The following is a 19,185-nucleotide window of genomic DNA, read 5'->3' on the forward strand; positions in this document are numbered from 1 at the left end:
CCTGCTATAAGAAGTCACTTGTGCTGAGCATGTTCTCTGTGCTTGGCACTTGCTTCAGGCTTTACATGCACTGATGCTCTACGAGGCATAAAGTTCCAGAGCCCACTTTGCAGATGGGTCAAATGAGGTCTGGAGAGGGCAGTTGCATGCCCTCTGGGGATCACACATCTGGGGAGCAGTGGGCCTGGAGTCCACATGCAGCCCAGGCTTGCTGTAGATTCTGAGCTCCTCAAGGCTCCCAGGCGGCCTAACTTCCTGTGAGCCTAGCACCAGGCCTCCAGAAAGAATGACCCAGGAGGCAGACGTTTGTCAACCAGTGTATTTCTTTTTCCTTTTTGGCATCTAGGTTTGGTTTCATTTTGAAATCAGAACTTTAGAAAATGAAAACAAAGCTATAGTAACCGTCAATGTTGGCAATGAAGAGAACCCACGTGGGTTTACCAACAAGGGCCTGACTCACTATGCTTGCACAACCAGGGCCTGGACAGGTTAGAGGAAGGGATACCTCCGTTCTGCAGGCCAGGAAACTGAGACTCAAAGGGGCCCAAAGCCACAAAGGGCATGACAGAGGCTTGGATGCCAAGAGCTTATAAATGAGAGGAAAGCTGGCAGACCTGTGCCCACTCCTCCCTAGGCAGGCTCAGGATCCAAATGAATCTCTGATTTCTTTGGCATCTACTTTTTCCCCCAGAAGACGAAGTGGTCCAATACCCTGTGTATGAATCTTGGCTCTGCCCCATCTAAGCTGTATGCCCCTGGACAAGTGACTCCCCCAGTTAGCCTTAGTTTTTCTATCTGTAAAATGGGCAGGTTGGATTGTGTACACCAATTCAATAGTCTAAGGCAGTGATGGCGAACCTATGACATGCGTGTCAGAGGTGACACGCGAACTCATTTTTTTGGTTGATTTTTCTTTGTTAAATGGCATTTAAATATATAAAATTGTTGGGGTCCAACCCCAGCAGGTCCAGGGGTCCCCAAAGGTGTGGACGGAGTTGGTGAAGAAGGAATGACATGGAGGCAGTATTCACGTGATCATCATAGCTAGGTTCCTCTAGCCAGGATCTCCAGCCAGGTTCTGTAGCCATGTTCTATCGCTAGGTTCTCCAGTCAGGTTCTCCAGCCAGGTTCTATCCAGGTTCTCCTTCCATGTTCTGTCTAGGTTCTCCAGCCAAGTTCTGTAGCCAGGTTCTGTCCAGGATCTTTTGCCATGTTCTCTCACTAGATTCTGTCTCTAGGTTCTGTGTCCTGTTGTCTTGTTACATCTGTATTTATACTAGTTGATTCCAATCCTATCAATCTCTATTCCAAAGGTTAGGGCGTTTCTTATCTCCATTCCAGGGAGTAAAGATTATGTAGCTTAAGAGTGATTGTTCGTAGTTAAAGTGATTAACTACCCTCCTGGCACTTAGTTAAGGGGTTTTATTCCCTCCCTAACTTCAGGGAAAAATCCCTACCTGGGGAAACAACCTTTCTCGGAGAGGTGACCTTGGTTAAAACACATAGCGCCAAGAAGGTGAGCAAACATATTAAGAACAGTATGCCATATATGCCAGGTCCCTTGAAACATATGCTGTGCAGATGTTTCTTCCCTGCAACGACTGTGTCAAGCGGCTCCCGGCATAAAATAAATATCAAAAATATAAGTCTTTGTTTTACTATGGTTGCAAAGATCAAAAAATTTCTATATGTGACACGGCACCAGAGTTAAGTTAGGGTTTTTCAAAATGCTGACACACCGAGCTCAAAAGGTTCGCCATCACTGGTCTAAGGGCTAAGGCATTTACACACAGTCAGCTTTGGCCAACACATCACAGGTATAAGTAAATGAAATGAAGGAGGGGCCTCCGCAGGAATGGGTTGGAGGATATCAGCAAGATGGGGAGGGGGGAGTAAGAGAAGGAGGAACCAGTCCCCAGGGAAAAGGGGTGGCTCTCCTAAGAGACTGTCAGTGGGAGTTGGGGGCATATGGGCCATCAGCTATTTATAGATTTCCCTCTGCCCACGGAGACATGTTGGCAGGAAGAAAAGTCATGCAGGAGCCAGAACAGCCTGGCTGCTTTCTTTGGGCCTGGACCTCCTTCCCCCAGCTCAAATGAGAAGAGAAGGAGGTGCTACTCCTCCCCATGGCCAGCATCCAGGGGCCTGTTTGCCCTGGTGAAACTCTCCTCCTACTCTGCTTGTGCCTCCTCTAACCTGTGCTCCCTAGCCTAGGGCTTCTAAGATGGGCATAAGGAAGGAAGCCATGTGTCTGCGGGCTTCAACATGCTGCCACACCCACAGGCACCCCTGGGTGAACAACAACAACAGCAAACACCTACTGAATGCTTATTATATGCCAGGGACTATTCTAAGCACTTGACCCACCCATGATCACTCATTTAATCCCCACTGCTATGAGGGAGGTACTAGTACCATCTGTTTCACAGGTGAAGAAACCAAGGCAGAGGGGTTAATTACAGGCTTAAAGGCACAAGGCTAGAAAGTCCAAGAGGTGAAATTGGAACCCAGGTAGTTTGGGTCCACAGTCCAGCTCTGGAATAGCCATAGCACCTGACCGCTGGCACATGCATGGCTCTGCATCTTGTCACCCGCTGCACACGAGCGCATGCATGTGCATGCACATGTCCCAGGACCACCACACCAACAACCAACACTAGCTGCTGTCACATACTACTCAGGGAGCTGTTGGGGTCCTAAGCAAGACTGGTCCGGGGGCTACCTTCTGTGTTCAGGGCCTGGGTTCTGCCCGTGGGGCAAAAGGCAGGCAGAAAAACCCTGCACCAGAGCTTCAAGGAGAGGAGCTGGCTAGTCGGCCACTTGAGAACTGCCTGTAGAGGGCAGTGTATGCCAGCGTGAGGCCAGCCACCATGCACCCAGCCTGTCCTGTCTTCTGTGTAACCCCCTCAGACTCTGAGACTACCCACCCACCAGACCCAACCCTCATTTGTTCCTCCTTCCCTTCAAAAATACATGATCCAGTCAGGCACCTACTCCATGCCTTCCTACCAGACAGGATCACTGGATCACACATAAATGAACAATTACAGCCTAACGCGCCATGCCCCCACATCCCACGCCTAAGGTGTGAGGGCTGGCGGAGCCAGATGCTTGACGAATAATGGGAAGGAGGGGGGGGGGGGGCGAGAAAGGCTGCCAGGATAAAACAGTCGGTTTTAAGAATCATCACACAAACCATCTTTTCGTTGGGCTCCAAAGTGCTTTGGGAGGTGCCCAGCTGCTCTCTCCCCAAAACAAAAGTGAGGAGGACATGCCTCCTCCGGAGCTTCCCATCTGACAGTCACTGCAAAACAGAGCCCCTCCCCGGCCTCAGTTTCTCCAGCGTGGGAGGACGAGCCAGTGCCTCGGGGGACCTTGCCAGCCCCGCCCGGTTTCTGAGGAACTCGACCGGCATTGGAGCTGCCCCTCCTGCGCTACCCAAGGGTTCCTCCGAAGCCTGTGGTCAGGCCGCCACTTCCTGGGAAGCCCGAGCCAAGACCAGCTGCAGGCGGGGAGTGCGGGGGAGGCTGCCCGAGGCTCCCGGCTACAGGGGAAGGGCACGGCTGGAGTAGTCCCGAGAGGTCCGAGGCCGGACCTCCAGGTAGGGCGGGGAGGTCTGGCTCGAGCAGAGAAGACAGAGACCTGCCGCGATGGGTACTGAGCCACCTGACGAGGAGAGGGCGCGTCAGGGCTAGTCCAGAATATCCTAAAGATCTAGGCTGCAGAAATCTGCGGCTGAAGGCAGGGGGGCAAAACAGGGGCACTAGTTCGGAAGGGGGCGTCCGAGAAGTGACCAGGGGGTTCAGGGACGAGGCCAGAGACCTTGATGGGAGGTTCCTAGGACAGGTGCGAGGCTAAGTCAGGGCAGAGGTCCTTGCAGGGGGGAGTCTCCCGGGTGTGCAAAAGGTCGAGCGGGGAAGGCCTCCACCAAAGAAAAAGAAACCGAAAGTGGCGCGGAAGAGCTGGGCCTGCAGGGGGGTGGAGTCTTGGGGCGGAGCGTCCTCTCGCGGGGCCCGCCCCAATCCGGTTTAAAAGACTGGTGCAGGGGCGGGCGCGGAGCAGAGCGAGCTGCGGCCGTGGCAGCAGCACGGCTCCCGGCCCCGGAGCATGCGCGAGAGCCGCCCCGGAGCCCCCCGGAGCCCCCTGCCGCCCCTCCTGCGGCGCCCCGCGCCCAGCCGCCAGGTGAGCCGGGCACTGGGCAAGGAGCGGGAGGGAGAGGGAGTAAACGGAAAGGAAAAGACGGCCTGGAGTCAGGCTGGCCTCGAGGACTGCGTGGTGGGGTTGCGGCCGCCACAGTCCCTCGCTTCTGCCGGCCCCACCCTGGCAGCCCCCCGCTCGTGGGGTTCCCGTAGAGCAGCTTTTCTCCTGCCTTTGCCCAAATCGCCCGGACCAGGCGCCAATCCCTGGCCTGGCCAGCAGGCGGCGAGCCGTAGATGGGACAGGCTTCTCCCTGGCACCTCTCTCCACGCCCCCCTCCGTTTACCCAAACTCTGAGCGCCTGCTGGAGGCTGGACCCTGCTCCCAGCGAGCCCCCATCGCCTGGAAGTGCTCCGCGCACCTGGAAGTCCATTTTCAAGATGAGCCCACTGAGGCTCAAAGGGGCCGAGCGGTCTAGGTCCTGTACCCTCAGCCCTTTAGGGTCAGCGGCTCAGCCTTAAGCCGCTCCCCCGCCCCACCGTTGCCTCGCGGCCCCTACCTGTCCATCCCCACCCAGACTCCGCTGACTGCCTGTGTCTCCCCCATCAGCGCACCCCCGGACGCTATGGCCCACCCCTCCGGCTGGCCCCTCGTGTAGGATGGTAGCACACAACCAGGTGGCAGCCGACAATGCAATCTCCACGGCAGCAGAGCCCCGACGGCGGCCCGAGCCTTCCTCCTCTTCCTCCGCGCCCGTGGCCCTGGTGCGCCCGCGGCCCTGCCCGGCGGTCCCGACTCCAGCCCCGGGCGACACACACTTCCGCACGTTCCGCTCGCATGCCGAGTACCGGCGCATCACCCACACCAGCGCGCTCCTGGACGCCTGCGGCTTCTACTGGGGGCCCCTGAGCGTGCACGGGGCGCACGAGCGGCTTCGCGCGGAGCCGGTTGGCACCTTCTTGGTGCGTGACAGTCGCCAGCGGAACTGCTTCTTCGCCCTCAGCGTGAAGATGTCCTCGGGCCCCACGAGCATACGCGTGCACTTTCAGGCTGGCCGCTTCCACCTGGACGGAAGCCGCGAAAGCTTCGACTGCCTCTTCGAGCTGCTCGAGCACTACGTGGCGGCGCCGCGCCGCATGCTGGGGGCCCCGCTGCGCCAGCGCCGTGTGCGGCCGCTGCAGGAGCTGTGTCGCCAGCGCATCGTGGCCACCGTGGGCCGCGAGAACCTGGGGCGCATCCCCCTCAACCCTGTCCTCCGAGACTACTTGAGCTCTTTCCCCTTCCAGATCTGACCGGCTCTGCAGGAAGCATTAACTCGGACGCCTTATTATTTTTTATTATTAATTATTATTTCCCTGGAACTAGGTGGGTTCCCTTCCCCGCCTGGGTTGGAGGGAGCCAGTGTGGGGGGCGAGGTCCCTCCCCCTCTTGCCTGGAGATGAGGCCACAGACCCCTCCCCAACTCTTGGGGGCGTGCCCCCCTCCTGGTGCTCCCTCTGGGTCCCCCTGGTTGTAACAGCAGCTTAATTTAACTGCATCTGGGGCCAGGACCTCAACTTCATCTCCTACCTCTTCATGTTTACATACACCCAGTATCTTTGCACAAACCAGGGGTTGGGGGAGGGTCTCTGGCTTATTTTTCTGCTATGCAGAATCCTATTTTATATTTTTTACAACCAGTTTAGGTAATAAACTTTATTATGAAAGTTTTTTTTTAAAAGAAAAATGGTTTCTAGAGCGTTTGCTTTGGTCAAAGGTTTTCCTTGGTTCTGAATGGGTCCAGGGGAAAGGGATCCTAAGACTGACCTGTTTGGCGGGAGGTGGTGCGTGGTCCATTTTCTGTGGCTATGCACCCTGCTCAGTTCCCCCCACAGCTCTTGGGGGTAGAGGAACCGCTGGTCTAGTTTTGGTATTGTATGTCTGGTTAAAATGGCAGCTCATGTTTGAGCACTTACTGTGTACCAGGTCCTATGCGGAGCTTTACCTGCTTCCATTTACTTAATCCTATTGAGACAATCCTATGAAGCAGGGCTCTTTGCCCATTTTACAGAAGAGAAAACCAGGGTAGGGGGTCAATTTGCCTTTGGTCATTCCTGTGTCAGAGAAGACCCTTGGGTCTTTATTGGCTGTCCACAGAGACTCTGTTTGAGATGGATGACACAGAGAAAATTTCATTGTGACCACAATAACTTCTAGGAAGGGATGGGGGAGTGGGGGCTTGATTTTTGGAAGGAGGACTGGTACATTCTGAAATTCAGCATCAAGGGAAACATTTTAGATGGGATAGAGGATACGGGGTTGGGCCTGACTTCCTTCTTCCCGCCCTGTTTTGTCTGGTGTACTTTTTGGTGAACGCATAACTTGGAGTCAGACGAGGCTTTGTGGTCTGTGGTGGCTGGAGGGCCCTGCTAGCGGCAATTCCCTTTGCCTCTTGGGGCCTCAATCGTGGGCTTGTTGGAGGAGGTGGAACCCTCAGCAGCAGGTGTCTAGGCATCACAGAGAAAGTGATGTTTTCAGGAGCCAGGGGAGGGAAGAGCTGCTCCAGGATGTTTGAAAGTCCCCATGATACGGGCTTCATGTCTCTGACCAGCCTGACGGATAAGCCATGCTGGCAACTCAGGGCTGTGCTGCTGCACCCAGTGCATCGAATCATGTTCAGCTATGGGGTTAAGCAGACATTGCACTTCATTTTTAGAAATTAGAATGGGCCTCTGCAGCCTTGGACATGCTTATGATGGAATGTGCTAGTATTTAATAATACCTTTCAGGCTCGAAAGTGCAGCATAACATTAACTTGAAATCTGGAGCTGCCCAGGCTTGTCTTGGGATTAAATAGGCTCCAGACCTCAAGGTTAAGGATGGCCCGGAGAGATTTAGGATCTCAGAGAGCTTGGGCAATTTCATCCTTTAATAAGATGGGATGGGAGGGAAAGGGGGTGCTGTGAGGTCACTGGCTCCAAGGAATCGCTGCTTTCTCTTCTTTTATCTACCTCCTTGCCCTTTGTTCTCTACTGTGTGGATCAAGTTCTGTCTTTGTTCTGACTTTCTGTGTCTCATACCCAGTTTGGGCAGGGCCTGAAAAAAACACAAATCCAAGGAGGCAGTGCTTGGGCACACGGCAGACACTCAGTGGGGACTTACTGTGTGTAAGGCCCTGTGCTGCCTGTTTAAGCCTCACAACTGGCCTGCGAGTTAGAAACCTCTCCCCCCTTTTTATAGGCTCAGAGAGGCACAGGACACACAGCAAGTGATGGAGCCAGATGTTCAAACTTAGATTGTATTGCCTCGGAGGCTGGGTACCACTAGGTAACACAGCCTCCCCGGAGGGCCTAACGGTCGCAATAATAATAACAGCAGCAGCTGCTAACATTTACATATAGCGTTACTGTGCAGTCACCATTCCAACCCCCTAGTTACCTATATTAAGACATTCAAACTTCACCCTAGCCTTACGATTTACTATTAACATCTCCATTTTACAGATGAGGAAACAGATACTCATCTAAAGAGGGACGAATTAGAAGGTAGTTGACTATTTCCAGGGTTTTTTCCTACTTTAAAAAAAGTTTAAAAGCCACGTCTTCATCACACAAACCCATTCTCCCTATAAAGCCTGGAGCAAAACAGCTAAGAAAAAAACCCCCTCTGACCACACTCCCCAGAGCCGGCCCCTTCTCTTTGTAAGTCATTAAAAAAAAAACACAAACTATTCCAACATAAGTACAGTGGCATAAAATGACCTAAAAGTCCCCAGGGGCTGTACTCCAGGCCCCGTGTGACTGAGATCCTGTACAGACTCTGGTGCAGAGGAAAAGGGCTGGGGGAGGCACAGTGTGTGCCATGTGGCTTCCCCTTCGGTGCAGATTCTCTCAAACCTCAGCTTTATGATTCAGCAATGCTGATATCAATTTACAAGAATGAAAAGTGAGAGGAGGGTTTGTGTGTGTGTGTGTGTGTGTGTGTGTGCATGGGCGGTGGGGGGGGGGTGCGTTGGGGGCTCAGGTGCCGCTGAGGTACCCTCCCCAATGAGAGTGGGTGAGCTGGGCAGCACAAGGCATACAGAATGGGAAAGCGGCAGCTCTTTACCATAATGGGGACTGCACGCAGGTACAGGAACAGGCTTCAAGCCACATCAAAGCCACCCTGAGCCAGGGACTCTGATCCCCATTTCAGAGATGAGAAAATGGAGGTAGAGAGAAGTACAGTCACTTTGCTCAAGGTCACACAACTCAAACATGATAGCCAAGGCCTGCACCAGGGCCATCCCTCTCTATAGACCACTGGTTTCTTAAAGAGTGGGGAAGGGGGGGAAGGAGTGCTGGGGAAATGCATGTTCCTCGGCCTCACCTCAGCCTGCTTGATCCTCCTAAGCTTGTGAGTCGATCTGTTATTGTCCCAGAGCCAGGAAGTGGAGCACTGAGCCTCTTCCTGAGGTGATGCACATAAAGCACTTAGCACGCAACCTGGCAATAGATCTCCAAACGATACGGTGCTCAATAAATGATCGCCGGGTCCCTACAGCCCCCATCCACTAGGCACCTGCTGTGTTCCAGGCATTAGGCCCCAAGGACACTTGAAGGGACAAAGTCGAGGGAGTCCTGTCCCTGTTACAGAGTTCACATTCACGGCCTCACACAGTAAATACCGCAACTGAACATGAAACTAAAGAAACAAGAACATTCCAAGCAGGGATAGTGCTCCAATGAAGACTCAACAAGGTGGCTGGATGAGGGGGTTGTGGTGGGGGGTGGCATATTTTAGAAAGAAAGGTCAGGAAGGTTCCTAAGGGGACACTGACATTGTGCGTGGGATGACAGGGCGGAGCCAGCCTGGGAGATGGGCATTCCAGGCAGAAAAACACCAAGTGCAAAGGCCATCGGTTGGGATGAGTTCAGTGCATTCCAGAAGGCTGGCCAAGCTGGAGGGGACTGAATGAAGGTGAGTGGCAGGCGACGAGTTGGACTGGGTGGGTGGTGGGCAATGGGCAGGGCCAGGGTCCTGTAGACCATGGTAAAATGTATGGATTTGAGGTGTGGTAGGGAGCCTGGGGGTGGCCTGATGGAATCTGTGTTGTGACTACACCCTGACTTCTAGCTAGAGATGGACTAAAGCAGGGAGGACTGGTGAGAGGGCGTTAGGCTTCTTGCCTTATGTGTGTACTGGTGGGGGTGAGGGGTGTTCCTTCTTGGCCAGACCCTCAGCTCCAGCCAATCAGGCCAACAGCAAGGAAGGGCCAGCCACAGGAATGCTGAGACTTGGCTGAACGCTGGGCCTGAGCGTGGGCTAGGCCTGGAGTGGCCAGCCCTGGGGCAGGCATCCATCAGAAACCACAAGCACGACCAGACCCCAAGCCTGGGTCTGAACAGAGCCCCAGGCATGGCCCGCGGGCTCCAGTGAGGGGCTTCTTGGAGCGTGGCCACCCCTGCGGGGCAGAGCTGGCCTCCACTTTGGGGGAGGAAGCAAAAGGCCCGCGAGGAGGCGGACGGGCTGGCTGGCACCGGGTGGGTGTGGCCGGTGCTCCCTGGAGGCTTGTTTTGCATCCCCTTCCCTGGCCTCCACCATCACCACCCGGACTCTCTAGGGCTCGAGCTTCAGATAATAACAGGCTTGGCCTCATTCGGGGGCATGGGGGGTGTCTGAAGACCCCTCGGAGCAGGGATGAAGTTTTCAGCGGGGCAAATTCACACGGGACAACGGTGCTCGAGGCGGGCGCTCCAACTCTACCACCGACCCTGGCCCTGGCCCTGGCACCTGCCAGACACCCCCGAGGGACACCTGGGTTCCCCTCTCCACAAGGACTGGCCCCAAGATGAACCTACCACCCTGTACACACACACCCGGGGACTCCAGTCCCCCAAGGACTCCCAGCCGCGCTCAGGAGAAGGCCCGCCTCCCACGAGGACCCGGAGGCCTGCAGGCGGCCCTTCCCCACGCTCCCTCCTGCTGCTGGGCCTTTGCACATGCTGTTCCCTCACCTCGTGCTGTGCGTGTGCGTCGTGGTGTTTCCCAGCCGGTTTCGAGGTAAAGCGCTCATACAAATAAAAGGCGCCTTCACCAAAGTCCGAGGCCCCGCACGACTCCGCGCTCCTGCTCCCGGGCGCCACGTGCCACGCGCTGATGACGTCACCACGCCACTCCGCACGCAGCGGCCCCCCTTCCCGCCTCCTCCCCTCCCCCCTTCCAGCCCACCCTACCTCGGCCTCTGAGCCTCTGTGGGCTTCTGGCCCCTTTCGCCTCCGCATGGTCCTAACGCCGACCCATGCATTCTGCCCGCTTGGACGCTGTGAGCTTTCTGGACTCTGAGAGCGCATATCCTAAGGACATGCCAGGTCAAGGCCATATATCGGGCCCTCCTCCATCCCCTCGAGTCTACAGAGACCAAAAAACGCTTCCACTTCATCCCAGTCCACAACCTCAGGTCTCAAATCCTTTTTTCTTTTTCTTTTTCTTTTTTTTTTTTGGTATTTTTTTTTCCAAACCCTCTTTTTCTCACTTGGACATGGGGTTAGTAATTGTACCCACCCCGTGGGTAAAATTAAATAAAAGGGTGCCTGTAAAGTGCTTAACATATGATAGGCAAACAATCATTGGGACTGGCCCTCTGTTTCTTGACTATTGCATTGCTGCTGTTTTAAAACAACGCCATTTATGGAGCACCTAATGGGTGCTAATACTTCATCCTGGCTGCATCGTGAGGAAACAGGCTCAGAAAGGTGAAGGAGTTGCCCCATGCATGTGTAAACGGCCGTGCCAGGTGCTTGATGCCCAAGCTCATGGTTTTATCCACTACAGAGGTCAAGGATTCACGAATTTATGCTTTATTTCTAACACCCAGGACCACCCTGGAGGATGTTCAGAACCAGCCAGGGCTCAGAGCATCTCACTCACCTGCCCCCTTTTTTAAAATATATATTTTTATTGATTTCAGACAGGGAGAGAGAGATAGAAACATCAATGATAGGAGAGAACCATTGATTGGCGGCCTTCTGCACACCCCACACAGGATCGAGCCCACAACCCAGGCATGGCCTGATTAGGAACTGTGACCTCCTGATTCATAGGTCGACACTCAACCACTGAGCTACACTGGCCAGGCTCGCCCCACACTAACCCTTTCTTTACAGCACGGGCTGGGAAGCCAGGAGAAGCAGTGGGCTGATAACTTAACTGCAAGGCTATGTCCGATTTTAGCCTAGGAGAGTGGCCAGGGCTGCTTGGTCAGAAGGGGTCCTGAGGAGTGGTCCTGGGACAGCCTTGGGAGGGGCCATGGATGCAAATGAGGATGGGCAAGGACGGGAAAGGTATGAGCCAGAGAGCTGGAGCCTGTGCAAGGGCAGGGCTGGGAGGGTGACATTCAGGGCTGGCCTCACCTGGGGACCTGCAGGGGCCTGTGTGGTGACACACGTACTCCCACACCTGGGTGCAGCTGGGAGGGGCAGCCAGAGAGAGGCCTGATGAAGCAGAGGAGGGGGCATGGCCTGGCTAAGCCTCCTCACCAACATTTCCCTCTGGGAGGCAGCACAGAGGAGCAGAAAGAGCTGGGACCCAGGACCTAGGTTTAAGTCCTGACCCTGTCAACTGTATGACTGTAATGGCCTCATCCATAAAATAAGAATTAGACTCAAATAGACCCACTGCTCTGTTTCAAAAGGGTCATAAGGATCAAATGATTTAATATGAGTGGAAACAAAATGAATCATCACCCAAATATAGAATTATAATAATAATAATTATTATTTTTCAGCACACAGGTTGCCCAGAGGTATTTTAATCAGCATAGCGCATGAAGTCAGACAGACCTGGTCCTATTCCCAGCTCGCCATTTACTACGAACTGCCATGGCTACGAGCTCGCCCACGTCCAATGCTCACTAGGCATTAGGCATCATTCTCTGTGACTCATGCACAATATCTCATTTAATCCTCACAAGAACCATATGAGGCAGGTACTATTTTATCCTCATTTTGCAGATGAGGAAACTGAGGCACAGGGAGGCTGACGTTCCCAGGGTCTCTCACAGAGAGAGGTGGCAGAACCCAGGGGATTCTAACACAGGAGCCCAGTTTTACAGCCACCCCCTAATTTTAAGCTCTAAGCTGAGTCTGTCAAACCATCTGACACTACAGCTTCTCTTTTATTATTTTTTTGCCAGATCTATTCAAGTTCCAGCTGTTCTGCTACTCAATTATTATTTTCTTCAAATCAAGCTATTTGCAAGTTTTCTTTGAAGGGAAACATCATTACCATACACAGGAAGCCAGAATCACCTGCCACAAAAAGATGAGCCTTACGAAATGCAATGACATCCCAACAATGTTAGTGAATTCTAGCTAGGTGTTGGTATCTTGCTCTGCTTTGAAATAAGGTCTGCTCTGTGTTTAGTTGAAAGGAGGGAGGGAGGGTGGCAGGGAGGGGGGAGAGAGAGAAAGAGAGGTGTCAAGTGGCACGTGTTAAAGACACAAGAGACTTTCTCCTCCGCTTAAGCATAAAGACTACAAAAGAATTTAAATAACAAATTGCTGTTTCACATCGGGGGCAGAGCTCCATGTTTTGTAAAACTATCCCTGTGTCCCACCTCAACCGAAAACCATCATCCGGAAACCCTCCAGGGCACCCATCCCCCGCCCGGGAAACGCTGCCCAACTTGGCTGCTGGCTGTGTGCTGCGGGCAAGCAGTCCCTTCCCTGACTCTGAGCCTCCGTTTCCTCGCCTGTGAAATGCTATCAGCATCCACATCTCAGTGGGTGTAGAGGATTAAAAGGAAGCAATTACAAACTGTTAAGCGTGGAGCTCATGTTGTGTAAGAGGCACGATGTTGGCAGGGCCGGCTGGGCGCTACGGCAGGCGCCCTGTCCTCATGCCCAACTTGACAGGCTGAGAATGAAACCCTGACGTGCCCAGCCATTTCCCTCTGTGCCAGCCTAGTGACAGGAAGGGCCACAGTTTTGGGAAGGTGGGTCAAAGTGAAACTACCTCTGGTCCAGCTGGGAGGGGCCTGCGAGGCTCCCCCAGCCAGGTGAGCAGGAGTGTAGGGGAAGGAAGGGGGAGGGGGGAGAATACACACTTGATCCTTAAAGTGGGCCTCCCCTTCACTGGATTGGGAAACTGAGGCTCAGAGATGTGGGTACTAGGAGGAAATTGGGTCAAATTTGATCACTTCACACCCCTGGTCAAACACACTCCTTAGCTCCCACTGCAAGTGAGTACACGATTAGCTGCCGCTCTGTAGCCTTTCTAGGTTGGTACCGTTATTGTCTCATTTCACACTCAAGGCAACTGGGGCCGGGAGTGCTTGTCTCTGATCTCACAGCTGGTAAAAGCAATAGAAGCAGTGTCTGAACCGAGCAAGATGATGCCGGAGTATTCCAATGACTCCCAGCTGCTAGATATGAAGATTCCCATGGGATTTGAGGGTCTTCACCACCTGGCCCCAACATACATTTCTAGCACACTGTTCTCTTCATACTCCCCATCTGCTACCATCATCCCCGATTTCTCCCCATTCCCTGGGCCTTTTGAGCAGCCTGGGGAAAGCCTTTGATGTTTCCCTTGCTTTGCTTCACTTGGTAAACTCTTACTCAACCTTCAAAGCCCAGCTCAACCATCACCCCACCAAGGAATCCCTCCCTGACTCTACCGGGCGCCCCTGCTAAAGCCCACATCAGAGTGCTAAGAGGTTTGCTTGGTCTCCTAGACTTGTGAGTGCGAGGAGAACAGGGACCATCTTGTTAGCTGTGTGATACAAGAAAGTTACTTAGCCTCTCTGTGCCTCAGTTTCCCCATTATTGTCGTTGCCATCTCCCAGGACTGTCAGGGGAAGGGAGTGCGTTGATCTCTGTAAAGTGCTTAGAAGCATGCTATATGAACAAAGTCCCCTAGAAATGGGACAGCACTCCACAGTGACAGGATGACAGGCTGACTGGCTAACCTGAGGAGCCCTGAGAGAGGATGTACCAGGGCACACAGGTGAAGGAGTCTCCAACACAGCCCTTTTCTGAAGTGCAGGTGTGCCACCCCAGCACCATCCCCACATCAGGTATGTTGGGCATGAGACTAGAAAAATTCTCCTACATGTTTGTTTTCATGTGAATTGGGGGAAAAATGCATCACCTCAAACCTGAGACGTGCTGGCTCTTATTACCTGAGACAACACGAAAGTAAGTATATAGATTTTTTTAAGTTGGGAGAGGGGCATTTGGTTAGAAAGCGTGGTGAAATTTTGTCTTAAGTGAATGATGAGAAATGCTGGATTAATGTAAAAAGAGAAAGTGTGGGGCGGGGGGAGCCAGAGAGTTGGAAAAAAAAGGAGAAGGGAGAGGAGAGAAGGAGATGGGGAAAAAACAAGAAGGAAAAGAAGAGAGAGAGAGAGAGAGAGAGAGAGAGAGAGAGAGAGAGAGAGAGAGAGAGAGAGAGAGAGAAGAGAGAAATATAGACAGAGTGCCAAAGACTAAAAGAAAGGGCACAGAGATGGATGGGTGAATGAATGAATGAGTGAATGAATGAATGAATAAATAAATGGGTGAAGGAATAAATAATTCAAGGCCTGTATGAACTAAAGGGCAAATGAGTGACGGAGAAGCACTGATAGCCCAGCCGAGGGCCTGGCCCTGCTTGGGTCTCATGTCTGTGTGCCAGGTCCTGCAGGGCCTCTCTGGGCTCCAGGCCTGGTCCATGCCCTGAAGTGTGGCTGTGCCACCACTTGATCCTGCAAAGCCATGCCTACAATACCCTCCCCTTCCAACCAAGTGTCTTGGGCACCTACTCCACGCTGGCCCCAGAAAATCGAAAGTGAAAGCCATCCTGAGCTTTGCCCAGGTCTTCCTGTTCCTCAGCTGGTTTCTTAGAAATCAGCCGCCTGCATTCCAGCTGCAGCCAGGACTTCCTCCCTCCCTCACTCACTCACTCACTCAAGGAGGTGCCGCACTGCCAGCAGTAATGGGGTTGAGTCCTGTTTTGGAGTTGGGGACCATACGGAGTGGGGATTATGCATTTGTCCCAGAAGCGTTTATTCATGCTCCCCGAGGGAGCAGATGAATCTGAGAAGCTCAGAGAGTATCTCCCTGTCCAGGCCCCAACAGGCAGGTGGCTGGAGGGTTGGGGGCGGGGGCACCAAGAACGCTAATTAGGCCTAGGAATTATGGGAGATGTGGAGAAAGGGGAGGCCCCGGGAAGGTTGAGTCTTCTAGCATGAATGGGAAGGAGCTCACAGGCAGCCTCAGTGGGAGAGGGCATCTCAGGCAGAGGGGACAGCATATGGAAAAGTGATCTATGTTACCTCCCATAATCCATATAACTGCCCCAGAGCAGCAGGTTTCTCCATGTTTTGCAGGACCTCACAGCTATATTGGAGATCAAGTGCAGCCATGTGACTAACCTCTTCTACCGGAGATGTGAGTAGCACCGGGACCCTCGTCATGGCTGTCTCACCTGGGTTTGGACTCCCACACACTCACTTAAATCCTGGGCACCACTCTGGTTGGGAGGGAAAATAAGACTCTGAGAGGCAAAGTGACCGCCTAGGTCAGGCCGCCTGCTGGGGAGGAGCTGGGATTCTCACCAGGTGTGTGGGGCCCCAAATAGCCCCCTCCTTCTTTTATGTGAGGTATCAGGCCCGCACAGAATACGGACCTTAGCTGACAATCTGTCTCCACATTTTATTTATTTATTTTTTAATTGATTTTTTTTTTTTTTTTAGGGAGAGAGAGATTTGTTATTCCACTTATTTATGCATTTATTGATTTCAGAGAGGAAGGGGGAGAGAGAGAGAGAGAGAGAGAGAGAGAGAGAGAGAGAGAGAGAGAGAAACATCAACAATGAGAGAGAATCATTAATCAGCCGCCTCTTGCACACCCCACACTGGGGACCAAGTCCACAACCCAGGCATGTGCCCTGACCGGGAACTGAACTGTGACCTCCTGGTTCCTAGGTCGATGCTCAACCATTGAGCCACAACCGCTGGCTCATTAGTTGATTCTTGTATGTGTCCTCACCAGAAATGGAGCCCACACCCTTGGCATATTGGGATGATGCTCTAACCAACTAAGTTGGACCAATCAGAGACCCTCCTGGGACTTTTCTGCTGAAAGAAAAAGGAACTATTTCCTCTAAACTGGGGCCTGCTGGCAACCACCGTGCCCAATGTGTCAAGAAAGTTGTAGAGAATGAGCACCAGGCAGAACCTGATGCATTACATGAACGCCTGCATCCAGCCCTGCCTGAACTCCACCTCTGGACTGACTTATTACACATACCACAAGTTTCCTTTCTTCGCTTATGCTTGTCTGAGTTATGTTTCTCTCACTTGCAACCCTGAGTCTTGGGTAGTCAGAGTTCGAAGATCAGTAAGGGTCAGGGGTCACGTCTGGCTGGAACAAAGGGTGAGTAAGCGAAGTGGGGCAATGCAGCATCCTAGGAAGAGAAAAGATCTGGAAGAGACAAGATCAGCTGTGCCAGGCTCTGGGGCCCACAGTGACCTCACTGATGTCTGCCTTTGAGGAAAGCTGGAATGCAGATACTTTCACACTTCCTGATTTAATAACTCACTTTTTTTCACTTAGGAAAAAAAAAAACCCACATGAAAACAAAATTTCCTTCCCATTTTTAAAAAGACTCATTTTTAGAGTAGTTTTAGGTTCATATCAAAATTGAGTGGAAAGCCCAGACTTTCCGAATACCCACTGTCCCCACACATGCACAGCCTCCCCCACTATCAACATCTCCTACCTGTCCACATTGTTTCTTAATGTCTACATTTGTTTTTAAAATTTTAAAAGAATCTACCAGTAATGTTATTGTTAAACATATCATAGCTTCTGGATTTCTACAGATACACCATCTTTTATGACCCATATTGTAACCTACTTTTTCTACGTAGCATTTCATGAGCAGCCTTCCAGATCACTGGCGGCAAGGTAGGGATGAGCGTACCCACCTGATCATCGAGGAAGCTGAGGGCCAGCAGGACCAGTGATGGGGCCCAGGGTTGACCTTGTGATGCACATTTCATCAAATGCTCTCAGTTGCCCACTGACATTTTGTTCCTTTCGTGGATGGGAAATTGCTGTTGAGAGAGGGAAGGTCACTCTGGTTGGGGGCCCTGGGTGAGGTGGGGCGGGGCTGCTGGTCAGCAGCCATGAACCCAGGCACAGCAGGGGCTCTGGGGGCTTTGTCATGAAAATGGGGAGCCTGGCCATCAGAGGAGCCCTCAGAGACGATGGGCTCATGCTAAATTGCTACCATGTGCTGGGTACAGCTGGGAGCTCCACACACACACACACGGTCTCAGTTAATCCTTCTTACCACCCTAGAGGGCTAAGACTATTATTATCCCCATTTCTCAGATGAGCAAATTGAGGCCCAGAGAAGTGAAATGACTTGCCCAGGCTCACACGACCAACCTGTGATAATACCAAAATTAGGCCTCATGAGGTCTAAATTCATACAGAAGCACTGGGTCTCTGACTTTGTAAGTTGCCAACTACACACACACACACACACACACACACACACATGCCAACTGGCTGAGCAGTCTTTTTTTTTTCTTTTTTAAACATATTTTATTGATTTTCCACAGAGAGGAAGAGAGAGGGATAGAGAGTTAGAAACATCGATGAGAGAGAAACACCGATCAGCTGCTTCCTGCACACATCCTACTGGGGATGTGCCCACAACCAAGGTATATGCCCTTGACCGGAATCAAACCTGGGACCTTTCAATCCACAGGTCAACACTCTATCCACTGAGCCAAACCGGTTAAGGCTGGGTAAGCAGTCTTGAGTGGTGTGTCACAGAGCTCTGGCCTCCGCTATGTCCTGCCTTTCATCTTCCTGGGTGCCTTCTTGAGAACCCAGACAACCTGCTTATTGCAAGGACAGTGAACCCCCTGGGCAAAGGTCAGGATCCCAAATGAGCCGAGTGGGTGCCAAGGTGAAACTCAAGACATTCATGTGAAGTGTTGGATTAAACAATCAACTGTTCAGGCTGACTTCTGGCCTTAAGATTGTAGTTGAGTGTAAGCTTAAAATTAACCATGAGCGACTTGCACAAGTTAATCTGGCATTCGGACCTTCCCACAAGGACCCTCGGAATGAAGTGACCCACAGTGACAGTGTCAGCTTATGCCCTCGTATTATGCCTGCACATGGCGCCTGCCCAGGAATCATGGGTGACATTGAGTGTTGGTGACAATGAAGAATGCTTATACCCTCACTGGGCACATGCTCAATAAATGGAGTTCCTATAGGCTCGACAAGGAGAGGATGGTAAAGGAACTGGTGACACTGAGTGTATTATTATCACTGGTGCTGTACTATTAGACAGGAGATACAACGCATGTATTATAGTATAACATAAGGGCTATTTTTATTTAGCACTTGTTACATATAGGCGCTGTACTAAGGACTTCACAAGATCTTATTTAATTCTTAAAATAATATTCTGGGTAGATCACAGAAGGCTGAAGCAGATGAAATGGCTGTTTTTGTAGGTCCAAAACACAAGAGTAGGCAATTTCACACGGTTCAATCTAATACCCTCTTCACATTGGCAGGGCCTGAAGGCTTCTGCTCAGAAGATTCAGATTATGTCCTTGGCTTCCTTTCTTCATCCAACTCCCATTCTGGGTACCGTGGCCCACCGCCCCGCCCATTGTGGCCGGGTCTATATTTAGAGCCCAGGTTTCTGTGAACTGGGGAGTTGAGGAAGTGACTTATTCCAGAGTCATCGCAGCCACCCAGAGATAAAGGCACCCAAGAACTTGAAGTTTCTGACCGACCTCCTCGCCTCTACCAAAGTGGGATTCCCCCCACCCTGGATTGTCAAACCAGCAAGACAGGAACCAACATTGTAGGCCTGCCAAGTGTCCCCTCTGGTGGGCAGATGCGATGGATGGGAGATTTGTGTCCATTTTGCTGCCAGGAACTCTGTGCTCAGCCTGATTGGCAATTGCCTTTGTCAAGGGCAGTGAGGAGATTGGGGGGAGTGGGGGGGTTCTGGATACTCTGGGTCCCAGCCTGGTCCATCCTGGTCCAGCCTGGCCAGAGCAGCCCG

The 19,185-nt window shown here is 52.3% G+C and overlaps 1 protein-coding gene across 1 annotated transcript; it reads left to right on the top strand.

The window, feature by feature from the left end:
* The first annotated feature begins 4,061 nt into the window (after positions 1 to 4,061).
* Positions 4,062 to 5,853, top strand: SOCS1 (suppressor of cytokine signaling 1). Its single transcript, XM_081090353.1, has 2 exons — positions 4,062 to 4,182; positions 4,747 to 5,853. Exon 2 carries the CDS (start codon positions 4,797 to 4,799, stop codon positions 5,427 to 5,429), a length of 633 nt encoding a protein of 210 aa, XP_080946479.1. The 5' UTR covers positions 4,062 to 4,182; positions 4,747 to 4,796; the 3' UTR covers positions 5,430 to 5,853.
* Positions 5,854 to 19,185: the final 13,332 nt, after the last annotated feature.

The sequence above is a fragment of the Myotis nattereri genome, assembly GCF_964212035.1.
Source record: "Myotis nattereri genome assembly, chromosome: 4".
Taxonomy (NCBI): Eukaryota; Metazoa; Chordata; class Mammalia; order Chiroptera; family Vespertilionidae; genus Myotis; species Myotis nattereri.

Coding starts and splice junctions, on each gene's coding strand:
- SOCS1 (XM_081090353.1), top strand. CDS start 4,797: ATGGTAGCACACAACCAGGTGGCAGCCGACAATGCAATCTCCACGGCA.